Raw genomic sequence first — 27,743 nt, forward strand, 5'->3', positions numbered from 1 at the left:
CTACAAATGTCTGAATGGATGTCACAGTGTAGAGATCATCCTTTTTCTCTTTTGCACATAGAAATACGAGAAGCAATGGAATGAAACTGAAAGGAAGAGGATACAGATTAGATGTTAGACAAATATTATTGACAGTGAGGGTGATCAATGAGTGGAACAGGCTGCCACAAGAGGTGGTGAGTTCTCCTTCAATGGAAGTCTTCATACAGAGGCTGGACAGACATCTGTCTGAGGCCTGTTTCACACGTCAGTGGCTCCGGTACGTGAGGTGACAGTTTCCTCACGTACCGGAGACACTGACACACGTAGACACATAAAAATCAATGCATCTGTGCAGATGTCATTGATTTTTTGCGGACCGTGTCTCCGTGTGCCAAACACGGACACATGTCAGTGTTCGTGGGAGCGCACGTATTACACGGACCCATTAAAGTCAATGGGTCCGTGTAAAACACGCACCGCACACAGACGTTGTCTGTGTGCAGTCCGTGTGCCGTGCAGGAGACAGCGCTACATTAAGCGCTGTCCCCCCCACATGGTGCTGAAGCCGCGATTCATATCTTCCCTGCAGCAGCGTTTGCTGCAGAGAAGATATGAATAATAGTGTTTAAAATAAAGATCTATGTGACCGAAGGCCGAAGTCTATGGATACAAGGAAATGGCAAATTTTCCAAAGTTCTAAGGTGTTTTATTTGGCAAGTTTAAGGGTATGTGCACACGTATTCTTGAGGTCTGTGAATTTTTCTGCAGCGGATTTGTGAAAATCGCAGGTAAAAGGCACTGCGTTTTACCTGCGGATTTCCTGCGGTTTTTGTGCGGATTCCACTGCGGTTTTCTATTATGGAGCAGGTGTAAAACCGCTGCGGATTCCGCACAAAGAAGTGACATGCGTTTCCATGCGTCTTTTTCCGCAGCATGGGCACTACGGATTGCGTTTCCCATAGGTTTACATTGTATTGTAAATGCATGGGAAGCTGCTGCGGACCCTCAGCAAAATCCGCAGCATGGGCACATAGCCTAAGACAGTTGCCACAAATTGCAGCTTTTGAAGGATTCAAGACAAATTCACTAAGGACGGGGACATTTATTTAGTGAAATATTGGTGTAAATTTCTCCTGCTACCAAGTGATGTTAGGATAGAAAAGCTTTGTAATAATGTGAATTGTCCCAAATCTAATTCTGTGGGTGCAATGTCATTTTTAGGCCCCAAAAGCAGACTGTGCAGCAGCAGCAACAGCAGCCATGTGTGACAGTCTGGGCACAGAGCAGAAATCCTCATCAGCAGCTCTCTGCCTCCCTGCGCTTTTTCCTATCGTACATTATACAGCGGCTAGTGGACTACATATCCCACAATCCTTTTGCCTTGCATCACGCTCAGTTCACACTGCGGGGGATTGTGGGGCTTGTAGTTTCCCGGTAGCGGATCCAGCGCGCTCCGTGTTTGGTGGTACATGAGGTACGTGCGGAGTGCCGCGAAGAGGTCAGGGGGCGGGGTCTATAGTGGAAGGATTGCGTCATCGGAGGGCGACTCCATCAGGAAGTGATTAGTGAGAAGTATGCGGAGGAGCGGTCGGGTGGTCTGCGCCCCGAGACCCCGAGCTGAGCGGCCGCTGTAGGGCGAGTGCACGAGGTGAGCGGCGGGGTGGACTGCGGGCTGTGCTGGGCCGCCATGTTGCCGGCACCGGTGGATGCAGTCCGCCTGTATTCTGTGTACGGCCATGAAGGCACGTCGGAGCCCGGGGGTTTGTGCATTAGATGTTTTCCCCATCATGTCTGGTCAGGGCTTGTTCACACTGTTGCAGCGTTTATTTCCTGTTCTATAGTATTAATAACTGTAATTCCCACAATGTCATCCGCTCTCTGCGTTTTATTCTTCCTGAAACCGTAAGGGTATGTTCACACGTTCAGGATTTCCATCCTTTTTTTTTCCTGACTGTTTTTTAAAAAACTGCAGCTCTTGGCAGAAAACGCAGGTCCTTTTTTTGGTCCGTTTTTGATGCGTTTTTTGATGCGTTTTTTTGATGCAGTTTTCTAGCCAGAGTCTGTGTGTTTTCTAGGAATTTTTTTAGGGTTAAAATGGCTGAAAATACCCTACCCCTACCCCTAACCCTACCCCTAACCCTACCCCTAACCCTAACCCTACCCCTAACCCTACCCCTACCCCTACCCCTAACCCCTACCCCTACCCCTAACCCTACCCCTAACCCTACCCCTAACCCTACCCCTAACCCTACCCCTAACCCTACCCCTAACCCTACCCCTAACCCTACCCCTAACCCTAACCCTACCCCTAACCCTACCCCTACCCCTATTCTAACCTTAGTGAAAAAAAAAAAAAAAAAAAATTCTTTATTTTTTTTATTGTCCCTACCTATGGGGGTGACAAAGGGGGGGGGGGTGTCATTTACTATTTTTTTATTTTGATCACTGAGATAGGTTATATCTCAGTGATCAAAATGCACTTTGGAACGAATCTGCCGGCCGGCAGATTCGGCGGGCGCACTGCGCATGCGCCCGCCATTTTGCAAGATGGCGGCGCCCAGGGAGAAGACGGCCGGACGGACACCGGGACGCCGGGTGAGTATAAGGGGGGGAGATTAGGGCACGGGGGGGGCATCAGAGCACTGGGGGGGGGGGCATCGGAGCACTGGGGGGGGGCATCGGAGCACGGGGGGCGGGATCGGAACACGGGGGGGGGCAGCCACACTCCGCCCACGCACTTCCGCCCGCTCCCCGCACTTCCTGCTGCAGCGGTTCTGCACATCAAACCGCAGTAAAACCCGCAGATATATTTTTGATCTGCGGGTTTTACTGCGGTTTGGACCTCACAATGGAGGTCTATGGGTGCAGAACCGCTGCGGCTCCGGAAAAAGAATTGACATGCTCCTTCTTTTTTCCGGGAGCTATTCAGCGCGTCTTTTTTTTTACAATTTCCGGACCATGTGCACAGTGTGTCCTGTTTTCCATAGGGTACAGTGTACTGTACCCTGCATGGAAAACAGCTGCGGAACCGCAGCGGCAAAACCGCCGCGGTTCCGCGGTAAAAAACGCACTGTGTGAACATGGCCTAAAGCGTCGGTGCGTTTCTCAGATCTGCAGCATTCGTCAGTGTTTTGCTGCTATTTTTTACCCTTTCAATTGAATTAATAAAAATCCGCCCATCGTGCACTCGGAATTCTCCCTGCCAACACCCCGCGTGGAAAACTGTAAGAAAACCCCCCGGTGTGCATACACCCTGAGGCCGTGCTCTCACCCGGCGTTTTTTGCAGCATTTTTTTGCATGCACATTTTCAGCTGCGTTTCCCAATGCCTGCGATGTCCCGTGCACACGGCGTGGGTTTCTTTCCTGACTGTCTTTTTTGTCAAAGAGCTGTGTTTTTGCAAAATGCGGCATGTCACTTTTTTCAGTGTCTTTTAACCCATTGAAGGCAGTATAGTGCAACCCCTTCCCCCCCCCAGCAGGTATGAAGCTTTGCTGCATTTTAGGTGTCAAAACCTGAAGAAGTTGAATCAGATTATTTTTTTATGCACTAAACCGTTATCGGCGTGCACGAAACAAATGTACCCAGACACAAACGCACCAAACATTAAACAAAATCTACTTTTTTTTGTAAGCGGCTTAAACTTTGAGTTAAAGAAAAAAAAAACGCAGCAAAAACTCAACGTGTTCACATAGCCCCTAACTCTGCATTGTGCTGGTCCTCTTAATCCTGCTTAGAAATGTCATTGAATTGACAACTGTTTGTTACCATTGTATTGTGAAAGATGTGTCCCTGCCGAGTCAGATCTACGTGGATGATGTCAGTTCACCGAAAACATCAAATAACCTAGAATCTAGTAGTCTGACCAATCACCAATCGCCTGTCAGCCAGACTGTGCCTTACACCTGTGTGACTGGCGCCTGTACATGCCTGGTCTGTGAGTGGTCATCTCATCAGTGTCTTCTACCTGTGCTGCCTCCACCTTTATCATTATTATTGTGTGTTGGTAAATGGGGCTATTTTTTTTTTCTTGATTGGATAATGTTCCTATCACACTTCATAACTTAAAACGCCTGGTTGTTAATTTAAGTGTAACATTTAAAAAAAAAACAACAAACATGCATTTAAAAATGTGAAAAAGTTTTACTAATTAAATTTTTATCATCTACTATATATTAAAAAAAAAAAAAAAAAAAAAAAAAAAAAAAAAAATCACACACCAGGATTGGCTCATTTGCACTGAGCGATTTCTGGCCAGTAAGGCTCGATTGCAGATTCTGCATCCATTAAATCTGTCACCAGGTTTGGCCGTTATGAGTTATGGCCTCCACTGTTCGGGGCTGTTATACAGTATAATGCTGTATATCTGCCCCAACCCGACTGTAAGAGAAGAAAAATAACTTTTATTATTCTCACCCGGGGGCGGTCTGGTCCGAGGGGTGTCACTGGTCTTCGTCCGGCGCCTCCCTCCTTCTTACGATCTCCGTCCTCCTTTTTGGTTCGTGTGGATAACGTGTCCCTATGTCATCCACACAGGCTCCCTCGTATCGCGCTCCGGCGCAGGCGCACTTCTCTGCCCTGTTGAGGACACAGTAAAGTACTGCAGTGCGCAGGAGCCGGGAAAGGTCAGAGAGGCCAAGTGCCTGCGCACTGCAGGACTTTACTGTGTCCTCAATAGGGCAGAGAAGTGCGCCTGCGCCGGAGCACGAGACGGGGGAGCCTGTGTGCATATAGCTGGTACTGTAAAACACAACTGAATATTTGCATAAGAAAAAAAAAACGCCTAGTGTGAACTTACCCTTGCTTAGAAAATTGACTTGTTCAATACTTATGTCACCCGCTGTATATTAGTATAGTAAGTCTATGAAAGTCATGTATGCAAAGACCCGGACCTTTCATCTGCAGCTCGCACATTGCAGTGTCTGAATGCTTTACATGCCTAGTCCTTCAAATGCCAAAGCAGAAATATCAAAACTTGCTGCCTTGATCAGAGTAGCATAACCGCCCCCCTCCCCCAACATATTCAGAGCTGTTTTTAGTTTGGAGTTGGATAGGATCAGACTGAAAAACTTTGTGTAATAACCCTTAGGGTATGTGCACACGTCCGGATTTCTTGCAGAAATTTCCTGAAGAAATTTTTGCGTTTTTTTTTTTTCCCCTTTTGTTTTTTAGCATTTTGCAAGCTTGCAGAATGCTAAAGTTTTCCAAGCGATCTGTAGCATCGCTTGGAAAACTGACTGACAGGTTGGTCACACTTGTCAAACATAGTGTTTGACAAGTGTGACCAACTTTTTACTATAGATGCTGCCTAAGCAGCATCTATAGTAAAAGATAGAATGTTTAAAAATAATAAAAAAATGGTTATACTTACCTGCAGACAGATGATCTCCTCAGCAGCGTCCGTTCCTATAGAGTGTGTGTGTGTGTGTGTGTGTGTGTGTGTGTGTGTGTAGGACCTTCGATGACGTCACGGTCACGCGACCAATCACAAGACGGCGACGTCATCGCAGGTCCATCACACACCATCTCTACAGGAACCGAAGCGGCAACGTGCACCGATGAGGCGGGAAGACTCCGGGGCCATCAGAGGGTGAGTATATCACTATTTTTTTTATTTTAATTCTTTTTTTTTTTTACCAATTATATGGTGCCCAGTCCGTGGAGGAGAGTCTCCTCTCCTCCACCCTGGGTACCAACCGCACATGATCTGCTTACTTCCCGCATGGTGTGCACAGCCCCATGTGGAAAGTAAGCAGATCAATGCATTCCTAGGTGTGCGGAATCCCCGCAATTCCGCAAATTTAATGAACATGTTGCTTTTTTTTCGCGGAAAAAAAAGCAACATTTGCACAAGAAATGCGGAATACACTGTAAATAATAGGAGGCACATGTAAGCGGTTTTTTCGTGTTTTTATCACGTTTTTATAGCGCAAAAAACGCGAAAAATACTGAACGTGTGCACATGGCCTTAAGGTACCTTCACACTGATCAACTTTCCAATGAGAACGACAACGATCCCTGACGTTGCAGCGTCCTGGATAGCGATCTCGTTGTGTTTGACACGCAGCAGCGATCAGGATCCCGCTGTGACATCGCTGGTCGGAGCTAGAAGTCCAGAACTTTATTTGGTCGTCAGGTCGGCGTGTATCGTCATGTTTGACAGCAAAAGCAACGATGCCTGCAATGTTTTTTCATGGAGCAACAACCAGCGAGAACGATAAGTACGTCACTGGATCGCTCCTTCATCGTTCTGCTGTTGTCGATGTTTGACGTCTCCTAGCGACCTAAACAGCGACGCTGCAGCGATCGGCTCGTTGTCTATATCGCTGCAGCGTCGCTTAGTGTAATGGTACCTTAAGGCTATGTGCTGAAAAAGCACAAAATAAATGCAAAAAAAATTGAATGTATTCACAGTAATTGTAAAACGACTTGCTGAACATGTGACCAGTCTTCTCAGCTTTTTTTCAAGTTGTCAAAGATGTGAAGCTATTAAATGGAGTGACCGATCCGTTCTTCAGGTGGCTTTTACTTGAAAGTTGTTTATCAAGTTATACATAGAAGTGGGGGGGGAAAAATACCGGAGGCAAAGTCACCACAAAAGAAAAGTAACGGACTCTAAATGCTTTGGGAAAAATCACAGGCGTTTTCATGAAGTGTTCTCAGCCTGAAGAACTTGAGTACATCGGTATCTAAAAGATAACGTGAGCACATACCCTATGGCTGTGTGCACACGTATAATGGTCCACTGCGGATTTCTCTGCAGCGGATTCGATAAATCTTCAGGGCAAAAATGCTGCGTTTTTGCTGCAGATTTATAGCGGATTTACCACGGATTTCACTGCAGTTTTACAACTGAGGTTTCCTATAGGAGCAGCTGTAAAACCGCTGCGGAATCCGCAGAAAGAAGTGACATGCTGCGGATGTAAACCGCTGTTTCCGCGTTTTTTTTTTTTTTCCCGCAGCATGTGCACAGCGTTTTTTGTTTCCCATAGGTTTACGTTGTAATGTAAACTCATGGGAAACTTCTGCGGATTCGCAGCGTTTTCCAATTTTTTTTCTTTGCGTATTTGTCGCTTTTTTTCTGCGTTTTTCTAGCGTTTTCCATGCATCCCCATATAATTATACAGCAGCAAAATTGCCGTGATTCCGCAAAATTAATGCACATGCTTCGTTTTTTCTGCGATGCGTTTGCGCTGCGGAAAATCGCAGCATGGGCACAACAATGCGGTATTCCATTAAAAATAATGTGATGCTTTTAAACATTTCCGCAGCGGAAAAATGCAGAAATAAATACTTTAAAAACGCAACATGGGCACATAGCCTAATTCTGCTGTTCCTTTCCTTTTTTTTTTTTGCACTGCGTCGCTGCATTACAGACATACACCACTCACGAAAAGTCATGGGTATTTAATTTTTAGATGAAATTTATGGTAAACTTGTATTTTATCATGACAGTAGGGCATTTGAGTAGAAGCATGCAATGGTGATTTCCTCGTTCCAAACAATTTATTGAAACAAAAGCCAACAACAGTTGTGGAATTCTGCCATTAAGCTCCATGTAAGGGTAGGTGCACATGTTCAGTAATTGGCAGCGCTTTGGACACTGCTTCCAAAGCGTTGCGGGCTATTGAACGCAGGTGAATCTACTGCATGTCCGTCTCCACGGGTGATCCGCATGCGTCTCTGGTCACTTAGTGGATGGCACTTCTTGAAGTAACATCTGGATGGTGCGAACTGGACCCTACGCAAGTACACAGCATCCAACCCGCAGCGTTTGCTGACCGTGTACACCTACCCTTAGAGAACAGCAGGTTGTGAAAAAGTACTGAAACATTGAACAGTCAGACATGTGCTTTAAAAAGTTTGAGACTGTTACATTACATTTTAGATTCACGTGAAAGCCAGATATTCCTAACTTTTTGTGAGTGTATTTACATGTTGCTTTTAAAATACAATATGTGATCTTTGGTCCAATTGGGCATTTCTTCACTCTTCCTGGAGGACTTGCAGTTTCACTCTTCCCTCCCAGATGCTGCTAGTTGCAGCTCAGCATCAAATCTATCTGTCTTGACCAGGTCTGTGGAGTTTGTGTCCATTTTGGTGGAGTCGGTATATAATGAACCAACTCCTAAAATATATAATAAATAGGTTCAGTAGTACAGTGCAGGATGTGCTGTAATTTTTTTTCATAAAAATTTGGGAAAGTTATAAAATGTCCTATAAAATTAAGAGGAAGATGACTAACTAAGGAACAAGGGTATGCCAGCCAGAGGGGAGCAATCACACGCTTTCCGGGTGCTGCCCGGCAACTAAGTCTTGGACCTGCGGAACGCTGAGCCCCCCGCCTTCCACAAGCGACCTTCAACCTGAGAAGATGGTGAGCAACGTGTACATTAATGAGGAAACTGCTGGGTCCGTTACCTCACACCACGTCAGCCCTGTAAAATCAGGACTCTACAGAGCCTGATATCATTCCTCAGCGTCATGTGATCGTACACGAGGTCAGGGGACGTCTTTAATCAGCGCCCCTCCTATATACAATATGTAGGAAACACGTCATAAACTGAATGTACACAAGGAAAACACACTGGTAAATCCGAGAAACACATTGCTGCAAGTGTCAGGAGAAACGGGTCATAAAATAAAGAATATTTCTATATTATACAGTTCCACAGCAACGGAGAGAAAATCTACAAATAAAAGGCAACAAGCGGAAGACAAGAGCTTGTGTCCTGCCGGGTCAGCAACAAGCACTCATATGAAATACCAGAGGGCTCAGCAAGCACGTGGTCAGAAACAAGCCAATAGGTCAAAACCAGACGGGCACACGGTACCGGGGGGAAAAACAGAAGGGTAATCGGAGACAAGCCAGGGGATCAGAAAACTGAGCAAGCTAAACAGTACCAAAACGGAGAACAGAAACTCAGGTCAGGGAACAAGCCAGGTCATACACACAACAGCGGGCGGGCATGCATACAGAGAAACAGCATTACTAACAGAGCAACCTAGGTCAGCTGCTCTAGCCGAGGGACCGGAGCCATCACCGACACCGGACCTAGGTCATATGGCAGTTAAATAGCCGCTCTAACACCACAGAGAGGCAGATAGAATTAACCCATGTCTGACCAGGATGGGATAAAGACCAAACCCCATCCTGGATCATGACAGTACCCCCCTCTCCCAGGATACCTGGCGTGAAAGGCCCGGACCAACCGATTTGCATGAACAGATTGTGCAGGAACCCATGACACTGAAGAGCACGACGGACCATCCTAGAGTCAACGATCCGTTCCACCTCGTACTCAGACTGTCCATCCACCAAAACCTGTGATGGGGAAGACCATGACCCCCCGCCCCCCCTCATATCTTAATAATAATAATCTTTATTTTTATATAGCGCTAACATATTCCGCAGCGCTTTACAGTTTTGCACACATTATCATCACTGTCCCCGATTGGGCTCACGATCTAGAATTCCTATCAGTATGTCTTTAGAATGTGGGAGGAAACCGGAGTGCCCGGAGGAAACCCACGCAAACACGGAGAGAACATACAAACTCTTTGCAGCTGTTGTCCTGGGTGGGATTAGAACCCAGGACCCCAGCGCTGCAAGGTTGTAGTGCTAACCACTGCGCCACCGTGCTGCCCGATATCTTGAGTCTTATGTTCTTAGTAGACAAAAAAACTTTATCCCCAAACCAGAACATCTGCCCCACGGACCGTTTTTTGTCTGCAAAGAACGTATATTTAGTCTGAGCCTTCAAAATGTTCCTTTGGATCTCCCGCCATGACTCCCCCAACTGCTGGATTTCCCCATCCACCCCATGACACCCCGAGTCCAAACGGGAGAACTCCCCAAAATGTGGATGAAACCCATAGCTGCAGAAAAAAGGGGGATGTGCCCGTAATCTTGGCCAAAGGTAACGCAGTAGACCAATCATCCTGTCGGGCTGAGGACAGGCAACGTAAAATTGCTCCAGAGACTGATTGGTCCACACAGTCTGACCATTAGTCTCCGGGTGATGAGCAGATGAAAAAGACAGACCAATACCCAACCACCTACAAAACGCCCTTCGAAAATCTGGAAACAAACTGCAACCCACTATCAGACACCACATTCAGGGGCACCCCATGCAACCTCACCACATCCTTCAAACAATCCGGACAACGTCTCCGCATTAGGTAAAGCCGCCAAGGGTACAAAATGTGTCTGCTTACTAAACCTGTCCACCACTATCCAAATGACTTAAACTTGGAAGGAGGAAGATTGGTGATAAAATCCATGGACAAATGGGTCATCAGGGATTGGCAGTGGCACCAATTCCCCTGCCGGTCGGTTATGGGGGGTTTTCGCACAGGCACATACCTCACAAGCAGACACAAATTCCCCAACATCAGAGGATAAGGAGGACCACCTGAATACCCTAGTGATGGCCCTCCGGGTGGCCAAGATCCCCGGACGTCCACCCAGATGGCCCTCCGGGTGGCCAAGTAGTGATGGCCCTCCGGGTGGCCAAGATCCCCGGACGTCCACCCAGAGCTGAGTCGTGGAACTCCCGGAGGACCCTGAGACGAAACTGAACTGGGACAAAAAGTTTATCCACCGGCCTTGATGGAGGAGACTGAGCTTCCCGAATCTCCTAATCCACCTATCTCCCCGCTATTCCCCGGCCTCTCCCCTATGCCAAGCCATTCACTGGCTCCCCATTGCTCAGAGACTCCAGTTCAGAACCCTAACCATGACTTGCAAAGCCATCCACACCCTGTCTCCTCCATACATCTGTGACCTCGTCTCCCGTTGCTTACCTACATGCAACCTCCGATCCTCACAAGATCTCCTCCTCTACTCCCCTCTTATCTCTTCCCACAACCGCATCCAAGACTTCTCACGCACTTCCCCCATACTCTGGAACTGTCTACCCCAACACATCAGACTCTCGCCTACCACGGAAACCTTCTAAAAGAACCTGAAAACTCACCTATTCCGACAAGCCTACAGCCTGCAGTGATCCTCAACCCACTGAACCGCCGCACAACCAGCTCTACCCTCTCCTAGTGTACCCTCACCCATCCCCTGCAGACTGTGAGCCCTCACGGGCAGGGTCCTCCCTTCTTATGTACCTGTGTGCCTTGTTTTTTTGCTCATGTTTATTGCATTTGTCTATATTTGCCCCCTTTTCACATGTAAAGCGCCATAAAATAAATGGTGCTATAAAAATGTATAAATAATAATAATAAAATGGCTGTCCTGATCTGAGGATCTCGGCTTTTACTTGAGATGATCTTCATATATAACCAACAAAATAAAGTAGCATAGCACTATAGCAGGCAAACATGAAATATATGAAATTTGAATTGCATTACTGCACTAATGAAAAATTGAGATATTTAGTGCAGAAATTGGCCAATTCATGTGTTCCTGGCAGCTGTGATAAGGCGATTCTCGTAGCTGGGACCTATCCTATGGGGACTCCTCTCATTGGCTGATAGCCTACATTTACAAGTGCTTCTCACAAAATTAGAATATCATCAAAAAGTTAATTCAGTTCAATACAAAAAAGTGAAACTCTCATATAGTGTCATTACAAGCAGAGTGATCTATTTCAAGTGTTTATTTCTGTTAATGTTGATGATTATGGCTTACAGCCAATGAAAATCCAAAAGTCATTATCTTAGTAAGTTAGAATAATTAGCAAACACACCTGCAAAGGCTTCCTAAACATTTAAAAAGGTCACATAGTGTGTTTCAGTAGGCTCCACAATCATGGGGAAGACTGCTGACTTGACAGACGTCCAGAAGGCAGTCATTGACATACTCCACAAGGAGGGTAAGCCACAAAAGGTCATTGCTAAAGAAGCTGGCTGTTCAGAGTGCTGTATCCAAGCATAGTAATGGAAAGTTGAGTGGAAGGAAAAGTGTGGTAGAAAAAGGTGCACAAGCAACCGGGATAACCGCAGTCTTGAAAGGATTGTTAAAGGGAATCTGTCACCCCATTTTTGGCCTATAAGCTGCTGCCACCGGCATCAGGGGCCTATCTATTGCATTCTGTAATGCTGTAAATAAGCCCCCGATGTAACCTGAAAGGTAAGAAAAACAAGTTAGAATATACTCACCCAGGGGCGGTCCTGCTGCAGTCCTGTCAAAAATTTGGGGGAGATTCACGAGGAGTGTACGGCTGCTGGAGTAATTGCTGCAAGAGCCACCACACACGGACGTATCCAGGACATGGGCTACAAGTGTCGCATTCCTTGTCTCTTGGTCATGAGTGGCTTGGCACAACGCCAAAAGCGTCTTACCTGGGCCAAGGAGAAAAAGAACTGGACTGCTGCTCAGTGGTCCAAGATGTTTTCAGATGAAAGTAAATTTTGCATTTCATTTGGAAATCAAGGTTCCAGAGTCTGGAGGAAGAGTGGAGAGGCCACAATCCAAGATGCGTGAGGTCTAGTGTGAAGTATCCACAATCAGTGATGGTTTGGGGAGCCATGTCATCTGCTGGTGTAGGTCCACTGTGTTTTACCAAGACCAAAGTCAGCACAGCCATCTACCAGGAAATATTAGTGCACTTCATGCTCCCCTCTGCCGACAAGCTTTTTGGAGATGGAAATTTCATGCTCCAGCAGGACTTGGCACCTGACCACACTGCCAGAAGTACCAATACCTGATTTACAAACAACAGTATCACTGTGCTTGATTGGCCAGCAAACTCGCCTGACCTTAACCCAATAGAGAATCTACGGGGTATTATCAAGAGAAAGATGAGACACCAGACCCAACAATGCAGACGAGCTGAAGGCTGCTATCAAAGCAACCTGGGCTTCCATAACACCTCAGCAGTGCCACAGGCTGATCGCCTCCATGCCATGCCGCATTGATGCAGTAATTGATGGAAAAGGAGCCCCGACCAAGGATTGAGTGCATTTACTGAACATACATTTCAGTAGCCCAACATTTCAGATTTTAAAATCATTTTTCAAGCTGGTGTTATAAAGTATTCTAATTTACTGAGATAATGACTTTTGGGTTTTCATTGGCTGCAAGCCATAATCATCAGCATTAACAGAAATAAACACTTGGAATAGATCATTCTGTAATGACTATTTCATGTGCGTTTCGCTTTTTGTATTGAACTGAAATTAACTTTTTGATATTCTAATTTTGTGAGAAGCATCTGTATATGGGAAGGTAGGATCCTGCTGTAATCAAAACCGCCTGAGGCTGAGGGGTGGAGTGCTCAGAGAGCCTATGTATACAAATATCAAACGACTGACCGTCACTTCAAAATAGAAATCTGATCTGTCCAGGTGCTTACTAAGAGTAGCCATCTCCATATATAAGCAACAAATAAAGTAGCTGTCATGGGTTTGCCGCAACAGAGAGGAGCCGGAAGCCCGCAGCGTCTGATTTATCCTACTCCTAAACTGATTTAATATTAAACGGTGCAGTTTCTTTTAGCAGTGCAGGGGTTAATCTGCTCAGTTGAGAGCTCCTGGAAGATTTCCTGTGTAATAAGGCTCAGCTGTGCACTGTTCATTTTATTGATATACGGTAATTCAAAATGGTGCCAGTCACATCTGTGCAGCAGCATAATTGGGAACGCCTTAGATGCTACTGTACAGGCACCACCACCAGCGCCATTTTGCTGGAGGGAAAAAAATTGATGGCGGCAATTACGCAGTAGCATTTATCGGATCGCCAGATCAGTGACCTGTCATAAGCCATCAGTATGAATAGCTAATCGGAGCCCCCACAGGCCGCCCCGGAGCACGGACATATCATTAACTCAAAACTAAAGATTAAAATTAACCACAAGACAGATTTCATCAACTCTGGTATCATTTTAATCAGTATAACGGCGCTGACCGTGCACTGCTACTGTGCACAATCCTGCTGACAGGTTCCCTTTAGAAGGAACCTGTCGCCCCCAAAATCGAAGGTGAGCTAAGGCCACCGGCATCAGGGGCTTATCTACAGCATTCTGGAATGCTGTAGATAAGCCCCCTATGTAACCTGAAAGATGAGAAAAAGAGGATAGCTTATACTCACGCGGGTGGTCCGATCCGATGGGCGTTGCGGTCCGGACCTCCCATCTTCTTACAATGACGTCCTCTTCTTGTTTTCACTCTGCAGCTCCGGCGCAGGCGTACTTTATCTGTCCTGTTGAGGGCAGAGCAAAGTAGTGCAGTGCGCAGGCGCCAGGAAAGGTCAGAGAGGCCCAGCGCCTGCGCACTGCAGTACTTTGCTCTGCCCTCAACAGGGCAGACAAAGTACGCCTGCACCAGAGCCGCAGCCTAAAGACCAGAAGAGGACGTCATCGTAAGAAGATGGGAGGCCCTGGACCGGACTGCCCCTGGGTGAGTATAATCCAACTTCTTTTTCTCATCTTTCAGGATACATTGGGGGCTTATCTACAGCATTACAGAATGCTGTAGATAAGCCCCTGATGCCGGTGGGCTTAGCTCACCTTCGATTTTGGGGGTGACAGGTTCCCTTTAAGTCCTAGTGTCAAAGAATTGAACATCCTTATTAGTTTGTATTCCCAAATTCTTCTGTTGTACTTAAAATTACCTTTTAGTATTAAAATGAATCTGTCAGCAGATTTTGCCGCTATAAGATACGGCCACCGCCTTTCAGGGCTGATATACAGCATTCTATAATGCTGTAGATAAGCCCCCGATCCGACCTGCAAGAGAAGAAAAATACGTTTTATTATACTCACCTGGGGCAGTCCGGTCCAATGGGTGTCACAGGTCTGGGGCCTCCCATCTTCTTGTAACGCCGCCCTCTTGCTTGCTTCATGACTGCCCGGCATCGCGCTCCTGCGCAGGCGTACTGTTCTGTCCTGTTGAGGGCAAAGTACTGCAGTGCACAGGCGCCGGGAAAGGTCAGAGAGGCCCAGTGCCTGCGCACTGCAGTACTTTGCTCTGCCCTCAACAGGGCAGATAAGTACACTTGCGCCGGAGCCGCGACAGGAAGCAAGGAAGAGGACGTCATCGAATGAAGATGGGAGGCCCCGAACCGCCCCCGGGTGAGTATAATATAACTTATTTTTCTTATCTTTCAGGTCAGATCGCAGGCTTATCTGCAGCATTATAGAATGCTATAGATAAGCCCTAACAAGGCAGTGGCCGTATCTTATATCAGCCAAGCCTGGTGACTGGTTCCCTTTAAGACTTTTAAATCTGTCATAGTGTCCAGGTCCAGAGAAATGTTTTCCCACAGCCGTGTCCAGCTTGATCTTGTGTGCCTGTGTAGACTCATTCTTGTTTGTAGTTTTAGCATGATTTCCCCAATGTAGTAACCTCTAGGGCACCTTGTGCATGAAAATAAAGCCATGATCTTATACTCTTGATTTGTTTGGTATGCGGACTGTATTTCTTGATACTATGTGGGTACAAGTTCTGCATTTTGTATTGTTACAAGGGAATGTGCCCGTCACTGTTGATGATGAAGACACCTGACAAGGAGACTTCTTAAGTTAGGGGGCTGTTTGGAGGAGAGAAGTGGTAGTTCTGGGAATATGTCTTTCAATTTGTGGTCTCTGTGGAATATGGGTTGGAGATCAGCACCGCTTTTCCTTAGGATGCTCAAGTGGGGGTTGTATTTGACCACAATAGGCACCTTGTTGTCATTCTCCCTCTGTCATCCAGGAGGCCGCTTCTTGGGATCCTTGTAGCCCTGTGGATCTGCTCATCTATTATTACCAGTGGATGGTATCCTTGTTGTAGGAATGTATTCCTCGGTGATGGGAGCTGTAGTTTACTGTCTGAACAGATTGGAATGTCCCTCAGAGCTTGACTATAGATGGTGGATTTTTTTGTGTCTTGGATGAAAGCTGTTCCATTAGATACGCCTGTGGGCTCCAGGTAAATTGACGTTTGTATGGAGTTGACCTTTATGTATACTGTCATGTCCATAAAATGTATTTGGGATTTTGAGAAGCTGAGGAGGAGCTTGATGGTTGGGTGGGATTTGTTGAAGTTATTGTGGAAAGTCAGCAGTTCTTCTACTGAGCGTGTCCAGATTATCAGCAGATCATCAATGTAGCGGGAGTATGTGAGAGGCTTAATAGAGCAAGATGACAAACACTGCTCCTCTAGTTTCGCCATAAATAGGTGAGCATGTTGTGAGGACATTTGCTTCTCATGGCGCTGCCAATACACTGTGGAAATGACTTGTTCCCAAAGGAGAAATAGTTGTGATGGAGCACAAACCTGATAAACTGCGGAGTTGGTTCTGTGGCCAGATTGTTTTCTTGAAGGAAATATTTTGATGCCGCAATCCCATCCTCCTTAGGAATGTTGGAGTGTAGATCCATGGTGGCTAGTCTGTAGACTGTGAGCCCTCGCGGGCAGGGTCCTCTCTCCTCCTGTACTTGTGTGTGTGTGTGTGTGCGCCTTGTTTTGCTCATGTTTATTGTACTTGTCTATATTTGCCCCTTTTTTCACATGTAAAGCACCATGGAATAAATGGCGCTATAAAAATGTATAATAATAATAATTGTGTGTCCCTAATGTCCCCCAATAAAGTCCAACTTTTTTGCAAAGTTGGGCCTGAACTTCCGAGTTGTGTGATCCCATCATTCAGATATGGATCCTGCAGTGAGCGAGATCTCGTTCTTTCCGATGAATGAACGCTGAAAGAAAGAAAGTCTCTTTCGGGGAGCATTATGGACATTTCTGCAAGTTTTATTTACTAGAATGTATTTAGGCAGCACAGAATAGGGGCTAACCACTGTTTTTAGTAGATGAAAAGAGCAGCCCGAGATTGGTGGTAGATGCTTTTCAAATCTGCTGTGAAGACTTCTTTGGGAGATCCTGAAAAAATACATACAAAACCACTCCAATCTCTGATCGGCTGCAGTGGTGATGTCATCTGCATATGTCAATAGCTCAGTGATCGGCTGCAGCCGACCGACAAACCTGGAGCTGCAGTTTTAGGCAGTAGTGGGAGGCTGATTAAAAGCTCCATAACTTTTTTTTTTTTTGCATCCTTGCTGTGTCTGTATCACAAACAAGGGGAAAGACAGAATAAAGCCGTGAACACAGCAGATTGCCCCTGCGTATTTTGCTATGGACTCCTGCAGAAAAACTCACTGGGTGCACGTGTCAGCATGGCCTAACTATTTAGACATGTAGCCCACAGTTTTATGGGTTCATCTAAATAATCCAAATAAAAGGATCCTGCTGATGCAGCACTGCCCCTCAGCGGTGCTTCCTGTCTTTGACTTGCAGCGGGCATGTGACCTCTGCAGCAACAATGTGCCACCCTGGTGGCATCGTGGCTCCCATCACTGAGTGGTGATGCTAATAGTGCAGCACGTGAGCACTGCGGCCACTAATTGTCACGTTCGGCTGCATGTAAGCAAAGCCTGGGAGAATCACTGCATTATGAGAGCAAAGCACAACCAAGTACTATCTTTTAGGGGGCTTTATCTTTTTAATTTATCAGTATCCACAGATTGTAATGTTTATATGTTGGACAATCCCCTTAAAGGGAATCTGTTAGCTGGTTTGTGCTATTTAATCTGAGAGCAGCATAATATAGGGACAGGAAGCCTTATTCCAGGCACATATTAGGCTGTGTGCTGTAGTTACTTTCAATATAATCGGTGTCTTATTAGCAGGAGATTACCAATGCTGGACTAGTTGTCACATGTAGTACAGTCCTGCTAATCTGGGTAACTCCACCCCCACCACTGATTGGTTGTTTGATGCAGCGTTCTCAGGATGTGGGTGGGGCTATTCACCGCTCAGAATTCATAGCACTGCTACATCTACAGCAAACAGGGATACTATCAAAAGTACACCAAGCAGCCCAGTAAGTGACACATTGCTGGAATCAGGGTCTCTGCCCCTACATCAGATTACATAGCAAAAACTGCTTACCGATTTTCTTTAACACATTTTTTTCACAGGTATAGAATGAGATGAGGCTGACATGTGAAATCCCCTTTAGTAAAAACTCCCTGGCATTAATACTCTAAATAATAATCGCTTCTTGTTCCTCTTACCTTAGTCACGCCACTGGTTCCTTATAAATAGGCTGGCATATCACTGCAACCCGCAGACGCTCGGGTGTAGTACTCTACATATGAGGCATTCAGGTGAGGAAATTGCTCATTTGTAAGACCTTGTACACACAGGGGAAATGCACTGTGGCCCCAATGCGTCATTGTTGCCGCTCCAGTTTTCTGGAGTAGTTTGCTCCTTTTTATTGGGCCGCCTTCGTTATGGTTGTCATATTTTTTTTTTTAAGTTGTCAGCTTTCTTATTTGTCTTCGACAACTTTGCTTATCCAGCCATTTTCGAAAGATTCACAAAATGTCACTTTTTTTTCTTTTTTTCACTCCAGTCTCTGCATGAAGTAAGGTTTCTGGCGGCGATCACCATATTCCTGAACTCTGCATCATATTGGATAAATGGACCCCAGAGCCTTTTTTTTCCTCTTCTAAATAATAAGAAAACAGATAGGATCAGCACAACCGAGTTGGGATACTATCAGTCTGCAGGATGAGTGAGTTGGGGTCCCCTAGAGTAGTCATTCAGGCTGGGTTTAGGCGGACTGTGTTGTACGCGGAGGGGGGTCTCAGCCGACCAAAATGGGTGGGATCTGCGGGTGTTATAATAATCATTTGCTCGCTGCAGATCTCATCAGCTGCCTGTAGTTCCGGACAATCTCTGCTGTTTACTCCCATGGTCATTACTTTATTAGACTGTACCTTTGCACTTGTACGTTGTTCACCACTGTAGTGATCCGTGTCGCTGACTCTGGCTGTGACTATGGTGGATTTTTATGTTTTCTGAAAGGTTAAAGGGGTTTTTAAAGGGCTGTTCTTCTTGTTACCCACAGGACCCAATCAGTCCAGTACTAAGAGCAAAATAGATATATTTGTCTGGTAGCCATTTTTCCTGACTGTGCCCCATTATCCTGATTTCTGCCAGTACTGTGGTCTGTGCAGTGTATTGGGGGATTGCTAGTCCAGGCGGTCATCTCCACATTGTCCTCTCATTACTGTATGTATGAGCGCTGCGGACCCCCTCCAGAATATTCCTATACACAGGGCAGATCAGTATATATTAGCGCACCTGTTGAATCCTCTTCAAACACATTTTTTCCCTATGTATATTCCTCACTTTGTGCATTTTCAGCTGCTGTTTCTGCGCTTGGCTTAGTAATGTCAATATCTTATATGGTGCCATTGCCTTGTACTTGTGTTTTCAGTGTTTAGTAAGAGTTTTTTTCATTTTATATATATATATATTTTTTTCTTTACTTTTGTAGGTTTGTGTCTGACTGAATAAGACTGACCACAAGACCACATTATGGTGAGTAAGCCTTTCTCACATTTTGCTTTCCCACATTTAAAGGGGTTATCTGAGACTTTGGTTATTTTTCTTGTGGGGCTAAGAACTTTCTGGCAGGTAGTTAACTTACCTGCCTGTTCTTCCTGCAACGATCTCTGCCTGCTCAGGCAGCGATTCTCCTGCTTTCTTTGACAACACGTCAACAGAGCATCTCCTTCTCTTCCACTCTGCTCTGTTGACGGGGCGTCGCTGCTGACGTCATGCTGATTAACAGCCGTCTCCCAGCAGTTAGGCAGTGAGGAGCCGGCTGCCAATCAGCATGACGTCAGCAGTGACGCCCTGTTGACAGCAGCGCAGAAATGAATTGGCTGCTCTGTCCATTTGACGTTCACAGGAAGCAGGGAAATTTCCAGCAGGAGGGAGCGGTCTGTGACTGCTCTGAGATGGAAAAGGTTTGTTGCAGGGCAGAACAGGCAGGTAGTTAGCAATTACTTGGTGGTAAGTTCTTAGCCGCTACAAAAAAAAAAAGCAAAGTCCCAGATAACGCCCTTTAATTGAGAGGTATTTATCCTATTAATGGGAGATTCCTCTTCATGATCACCATGCTATTAGAGTGGAGAGCAGCATGCAGCTCATTTATGGGTAGTTCACTCAATGGAAACCATATATTGCTAGATTTCACGTTGCGTTGATCGCAAAAGTTATTTCTTATTAATATATATTTTTTATAAACTGTAATTATAATTTATAGTATTGTCACAGTATGGGGGGAAAAAAGCATCTTCTTTTCCACATTAACCTTCTTGCATTGCCAAAATGCAGTAATTGAATCCTTGGCAAAGAAAACCCCCGGTATTTCCCCAGTATTTGTGCCCAGTCTGGGGTGTCTAAGCACTGTTTATAGGAGATGGAGTGAGACTCTTTATATTACCCAAAGAAAATCACCTCTGGACCGCGGGAAAAGGGTGAGGGAGCGTAAAAAATATGCAAGACGGCTAAAGGAAACCTGTCATTGATTCATGCTGCCCAAACCTCAGGCATCATGAATCAGAGCCTGGTTGCATGTTTGGGACATGTATGCTTTTGTCTGAATCACTCCAGTGTTTCAGAGGAAATTTTATTTTGAAGATCCGGCCATCTTTTCCCTGCCTTGCTCAGGTCTCTTCCTTCGTACACACATGGGGTAGACCTTGCAATCACCTGTAGTGCTGGAGAAGCCGACCGGGGACAACGCCGGACTCGTCTCTCCCTATAGTCCTTGACCAGATGGCAACACACAGCTCTGCTATATAGGCAGGCACGGATAGCCACACACAATTCTGCTATATAGTCGGGCACGTATAGACACACACAGCTCTGCTATATAGGCAGGCACATATAGCCACACACAGCTCTGCTACTTGGGCAGGCTCGTATAGACACATACAGCTCTGCTATATAGGCAGGCACGTATAGAAACCTCTTTTTTGTAATTAAACGTCAAGAATAGTGCTTCTGAATTGCAGACATTACATCAGCTTTATATAATATTTGCTAATAGTAACTTGTTGTTTTGTTTTGTTGTAATAATGTTAATGCTTGTACTCTACATGACCAATTCAATGTTTAACTATCTTTGTATATATACATTTAATCAGTCTATTGAGTTTCCAGGTCCCTGGTCATTCACAAGTTCTTAAGAAACTAAGAACCATACCATAGGATGTATTATTCCTTCCATGTGACCCGGGCCCTAATTCCCATGGATGGAATAGTACGTCATATGCGATCAGCCGCACTCCTGGGGGAAGCGCGGCTGATCGCGGCCGGATGTCAGCTGATTATCACAGCTGACACCCGGCACTATGTGCCAGGAGCGGTCACGGACTGCTCCCGGCACTTCAACCCCCGGAACACTGCAATCAAACAAGATGGCAGCGTTCCGGTGGCATAGGGAAGCATCGCGCAGGGAGGGGGCTCCCTGCGTGCTTCCCTGAAACCCTCAGAACAACGCGCTGTGATCGCGTTGTTCCGAGGGCCTCTTCCCGGAATGTCCCTGAATCCAAGATGGCCACGGGGTCCTTCCGGGTCCTGCAGGGAGGTGACTTGTCAATGCCTGCTGAGAGCAGGCGCCTGCAAGCCTCCGTCACTGCCTGTCAGATCACTGATCTGACACAGTCCTCTGCAAAGTGTCAGATCAGCAATGTGACACTATATAGTGATGTCCCCTCCCTGGGACAAAGGAAAACTGTAAAAAAAAAAAAATAAAAATTAACGTGTAAAAATATGTTCCAATAAATACATTTCTTTATATAAATAAAAAAAATAAAAGTACACATATTTAGTATCGCCGCGTCTGCAACGACCTGACCTATAAAATTGTCCCAGTAGTTAACCCCTTCAGTGAACACCGTAAAAAAAAAAAAAAAGGGCAAAAAACAATGCATGATTATCATACCGCCGAACAAAAAGTAGAATAACACGCGGTCAAAAAGACGGATATAAACATGGCACCGCTGAAAACTTCATCTTGTCCCTCAAAAAATGAGCCGCCAAGCAGCGTCATAAGCAAAAAAATTAAAAAGTTATAGCTCTTAGAGTAAAGCGATGCGAAAATAATTTTTTATATCAAATAGTTTATTGTATAAAAGTGCCAAAGCATAAAAAAATATAAATGAGGTATCGCCATAATCATATTGACCCGAAGAATAAAACTGCTTTATCAACTTTACCAAACATGGAACGGTGTAAACACCTCTCCCCCTCATCTCCCCCCCTCCCCCCCTCCAAAAGAAATTCATGAATTGCTGGTTTTTGTTTATATTGCCTGACAAAAATCGGAATAAAAAACGATCAAAAAATGTGATGTGTGACCGAAAATGGTACCAATTAAAACGTCAACTCGTCTGGCAAAAAACAAGACCTCACATGACTCTGTGGACCAAAATATAGAAAAATTATAGCTCTCAAAATATGGTGACGCAAAAACTACTTTTTGCAATAAAAAGGGTCTTTTAGTCTGTGACAACTGCCAAACCTAAAAACCCGCTATAAATAGTAAATCAAACCCCCCTTTATCACCGCCTTAGTTAGGGAAAAAATAATAAAATAAAAAAATGTATTTCCATTTTCCCATTAGGGTTAGGGCTAAAGTTAGGGTTGGATTACGTTTACGGTTGGGTTAGGAGTGTGTTGGGTTTAGGGGTGTGGTTAGGGTTGGGATTAGGGTTAGGGATGTGTTGGGTTTAGGATTGGGATTAGGGTTAGGGGTTTGTTGGGGTTAGGGTTGGAGTTAGAAGTGCGGGGGTTTCCACTGTTTAGGCACATCAGGGGCTCTGCAAATACAACATGACGTCCGATCTCAATTCCATCCAATTCTGCGTTGAAAAAGTAAAACTATGCTCCTTCCCTTCCGAACATATGGGTTATCGGCATGCTCAGGACAAATTGGACAACAACTTTTGGGGTCCAATTTCTCCTGTTACCCTTGGGAAAATACAAAACTGGGGGCTAAAAAATCATTTTTGTGTTAAAACAAAAAACAAAACAAAAACTTTTTCATGGCTCTGCGTTGTAAACTTAAATTTTAGTGAAAGAATTGGGGGTTCAAAGTTTTCATAACACATCTAGATAAATTCCATAGGTGGTCTAGTTTCCAAAATGGAGTCACTTGTGGGGGGTTTCCACTGTTTAGGCACATCAGGGGCTCTCCAAACGCGACATGGCGTGTGATCTCAATGCCAGCCAATTTTGCATTGGAAAGTAAAACAACGCTCCTTCCCTTCTGAGCCCTCCTATGCGCCCAAACAGTGGTTTACCCCCACATGTGGGGTATCAGTGTACTCAGGACAAATTGTACAACAACTTTTGGGGTCCAATTTCTCCTACTACCCTTGGTAAAATAAAAGAAATTGGATCTGAAGTAATTTTTTTGTACAAAAAAAAAAAAAAAAAAAGTTAATTGTTAATTATTTTTTTTAAACATTCCAAAAATTCCTGTGAAGCACCTGAAGGGTTAAGAACTTCTTAAATGCACCTTGAGGGGTGCAGTTTTAGAATGCTGTCACTTTTTGGTATTTTCTATCTTATAGACCCCTCAAAGTGACTTCAAATGTGGTCCCAAAAAAAAAAAAAAAAAAAATGATGTTGTAAAAATGTGAAATTGCTGGTCAACTTTTAACCCTTATAACTCCCTAACAAAAAACATTTTGGTTAAAAATTGTGCTGATGTAAAGTAGACATGTGGGAAATGTTACTTAAGTATTTTGTGTGACATATCTCTGTGATTTAAAGGCATGAAAATTCAAAGTTGGAAAATTGCGAAATTTTCACCAAATTTCCATTTTTTCCACAAATAAACACAAGTCATATCGAAGAATTTTTACCACTACCATGAAGTACAATATGTCACGAGAAAACAGTGTCAGAGTCACCGGGATCCGTTGAAGCGTTCGAGTTATAACCTCATAAAGGGACAGTGGTCAGAATTGTAAAATTGGCCTGGTCATTGACGTGCAAACCACCCTTGGGGGTAAAGGGGTTAAAAAAAAAAAAAAGTGATCACTCCTATTAGGTTACTGTCTATAAAGTAAACGGGAGATATGAAAATGTAAGTAGTCAATAAATTCCAAAATTATCCCACTAATTGCTGCATAATTTCTACAACTTCCCCCCCACACGCACAATCTATGGATTGTGGAGCAGATTTGCCTTTGACAACACCTGTAGATTGCTAATAAAATGGCCTGAATGTGCGTCTCCTCTAAAATGACTTGAAGATGGCGTTTCACATAATCTCACCGGGCGAGACATTACATAACATGAGGGGAATATACATAAACCAGACACTGTACAAGGTTAGGAGACATAATCGAGCATAAACAAATGTTTCACCTTTGTGATAGAAAGGGCGAGCACCCAAAGGAGACAAGTACAGTAACATATTAATCACGCTGCAACCTTGATTTGTCAGTCATTAACAAGCGCCTCGCGGATCCTCTCATCTGCCACAATCTGTGCACTATTTATAATGACCGTGCGTGCTGATGCATAGATAAACCATTGCACTTTGGTATATTGAGAGGCGCGCTTCATATTGAATTGCATTGGCTTTTGCATTTTAAATGGTTACGTCTCCGTTGTTTTTTGACATCGTGGATACATGTGCCCGCCAATATATTGCAAAGACCCTCGTTACTGGGACGTAGCAAGACCTCACGTTACAGCTGTCAGTCACACAGCTGGCGTAAGGTTAATGCATTCTGCGTCTGTACACGGAGTGTAAAGTACACCCTCCGAACAGTCACAACACTACCGAGGCAGCATAAAGCCAGGCTACATTCTCAGACTAGGGATGGGGGTCCGCTGTTGCACCCAGTTCTCTAATAACTATAATGTTTAGATCCAGGACAGTGGAGTATGACGGGGTTATGGCAGATCCCCTCTGACACTGATCTCTTTTTCACTATTAAAGAGGAGCTGTCATAACATGAAAAGTGGCAGCACTTACTGTTATTTTATTCCTGCTGTTCCCCTGAGTATTGCTTTTTTTTGTTTTCTATAAGGCTGTGTGCACACGATGCAGATTTGGTGCAGAATTTTCTGCATAAAATCTGCACTAAATCTGCATCTCCTGGCAGAATCCGCAGGTACGTTTTTTGTGCGTGTTTTGTGCGTGTTTTGTGCACAAATCTGCACAAAAAAACGCATAAAAAATGCACCTGCGGATTTCTATTATGGAGGGGTGCAGAAACGCTGCAGAACTGCACAAAAGAAGTGACATGCACTTCTTTGAAATCTGCAGCGTTTCTGCGCAGATTTTTCTGCACCATGTGCACAGCTTTTTTTTTTTTTTCACATTGATTTACATTGTACTGTAAATCACAGTGCAGTTCTGCAGCGTTTCTGCTGCAGAAAAATCTGCTGCAGTTCTGCACTAAGGCTATATGCACACGTTGCAGATTTGACAGTGGAATTTTCTGTGCAGATTCTGCATCTCTTGGCAGAAAATGCAGGTCAGATTCTGCGCCTTTCTTTGGTATGTGCACACGTTGCAGACTTTTGTGCAGATTTCTTCCTTTTTTTACCCCTGCGGATTTCTGTTATGGAATGGGTCCAGAAACGCAGCAGATCTGCACAAACAATTGACATGGTCCTTTTTTGAATCTGCTGCGTTTTCCGTGCAGATTTTTCTGCACCATTAGCACAGCATTTTTTTCCCTATTGATTTACATTGTACTGTAAATGACTTGCAGATCTGCTGCGTATCTGCACAGAAAAAAAAGCTGCAGATCTGCAGGAAATGTGCAACGTGTGCACATACCCTTAATCTGCATCGTAAGTCTGCCATATGGTGCCAGAGAAATTGGCTTTTTTGTTTGGTGGGTTACACAAGGGGGCTCGGCTCGCTATTACCATTACCTCTATTACCCCCTTGGTAAAGACTAAAATCTGGCATATTGCAGGCACCAAGTATAAAGATCCAAATCTTTATGGAATTGTATGGCAACATTAAAAAGAGACTATTCCAGAGCAGCAGGGATCAGATGACACTAAAACCTGGCAAATTCTCACCCGGTGACAGATCCTCTTAAGGCCTCATTCCGAGCCAAAAAAAAGCAAACAAAAAAACCTGTGTTTTCATGTATGGATAAATAAATTCCAAAGCTCCGTCTATCCTTTTGCACAGACTGCACACTGATGCCATCCATGTGCTGTATGTGGTTTTCATGGACTCGTAGACTTGTATGGGCCCTTTTCATCCGTGCTAATGGGAAAAAAACAGACATGTGAACAGCGGCATAGATGGTAATATCTGTGTTGTGTTCCTGAATAGCATGGACTTGTATGTGAAACACGGACGTCTAAATGAGGCCTAAAACTCAGGAAGAAATCTTCAAGAGATCTATGACTAACATCTTACTCCCTGTCCTGGGTCTGCTTATTGAAAAAGCCCACCCCCAACCCTGTGCCCTATAGGGCAAACACTTATAAGCCTGACCCTTCTTTGTCCAAAACTGTAACACTTGGGCAATGTTCACACGTTCAGTATTTTACATTAGTGTTTCTCAGCCAAAACCAGGAGTGGGTGATAAATCCAGAAGTGGTGCATATGTTTCTATTACACTTTCCCTCTGATTGTTCCTCTCCTGGTTTTGGCTTACAAATACTGTAACACCTATAAACCGCACCTAAATCCTTATTACGCCAGGCAAGTAGTCATGAATACACCAAAGAAAAAGCACTAAGCGAAAAAGTAATAAAATATATAAATTTTATTATAACACCAATAAAATCAATCAAGTAAATACCATACATAACCAAGGGGAACCAAAAAATACAGAAAAACCACAAGGTATGGCTGGAAAAAAATGGTAACAGACAATCTGGATTAACCTTCACAATATCAGCATCATCATAATGACAGCAAAGTAATCACATGTTCAAAGGACTTGTATATAAAACATTAATAATACACCTGATACCACAGCCGTCAATGACAATGAACCCAAAGCCAGTGCATATATATGATAAAATAGTTTTTATATAAAGATAAGGTGCAAAAGTACCAGCTAGGAATAAATATAAGTATCAACAAATAGCAACGTTTTTAAGGGTTCAGGATCATTGTAAGCCGAAGCATCAGAGGATATAATAACAGCTTTAGAAAAAAGCAAGTGAAGGGAACATATTTACCCAATATAAACCACCAGCCAGGGACACCCGACGCACGTTTCGCTCAGGAAAGCTTCGTCCACCAGGGGTGACTTACAAATACTGACCAAATACTGCTAGTCAGAACGTGGCCTTATTTTTATAATGCATCTGTAGGTTGTGTTTTGAAGGTTAGGGCACGACATCTATGGGAAAACCTCAGTGTGTTCTTTAGATACTAGATGGTGGCCCGATTCTAACGCATCGGGTATTCTAGAATATGCATGTCCACGTAGTATATTGCCCAGCCCGCGTAGTATATTGCCCAGCCATGTAGTATATTGCCCAGCCCACGTAGTATATTGCCCAGCCCGCGTAGTATATTGCAATCTGGGCATCATATCCCTGTTAAAAGAAAAGAATTCTAAAATGGTTATATACTCACCTTCCGTTGGCCCCTGGATCCAGGAAGTGTTTACCGACGCTCCTCACGCGCTCCGGTCTCAAGAGTGCATTGCGGTTGCGATTAGTAACGCATCGGGTATTCTAGAATATGCATGTCCATGCAGCCACGTAGTATATTGCACAACCCATGTAGCATATTGCCCAACCACGTAGTATATTGCCCAGCCACGTAGTATATTGCCCAGCCACGTATGTCACCGGTTAAAAAATAAAAAAATAAACATACTCGCCTTCCGATCCGAGGGCCCCTTGTAGTTCTGTCGCCTGTGCGACGTACAGGCGGCAGCTTCCAGTCCCAGCCTGCTCGTGCAGTGCCTATGATGACGTCGCGGTCACATGACCGTGACGTCAGGGCAGGTC

At 44.7% G+C, this 27,743-nt stretch overlaps 1 protein-coding gene across 2 annotated transcripts in view; it reads left to right on the forward strand.

Moving 5' to 3' along the window:
• The first annotated feature begins 1,499 nt into the window (after nucleotides 1-1,499).
• Nucleotides 1,500-27,743, forward strand: part of MTMR4 (myotubularin related protein 4) — a 92,713-nt gene continuing 66,469 nt past the window's right edge. The window contains exons 1-2 of one of the 2 annotated variants that reach the window (XM_069761445.1): nucleotides 1,500-1,630; nucleotides 19,264-19,307. In XM_069761445.1, the coding sequence (XP_069617546.1) occupies nucleotides 19,305-19,307 (3 nt within the window). In that variant the 5' untranslated portion in view covers nucleotides 1,500-1,630; nucleotides 19,264-19,304. Of the gene's footprint in view, nucleotides 1,631-18,066; nucleotides 18,086-19,263; nucleotides 19,308-27,743 lie in introns of those variants that run through there. The other variant, XM_069761446.1, reaches the window with a different exon arrangement.

The sequence above is a fragment of the Ranitomeya imitator genome, chromosome 3 (genome assembly GCF_032444005.1).
Source record: "Ranitomeya imitator isolate aRanImi1 chromosome 3, aRanImi1.pri, whole genome shotgun sequence".
In the NCBI taxonomy this organism is placed as follows: Eukaryota; Metazoa; Chordata; class Amphibia; order Anura; family Dendrobatidae; genus Ranitomeya; species Ranitomeya imitator.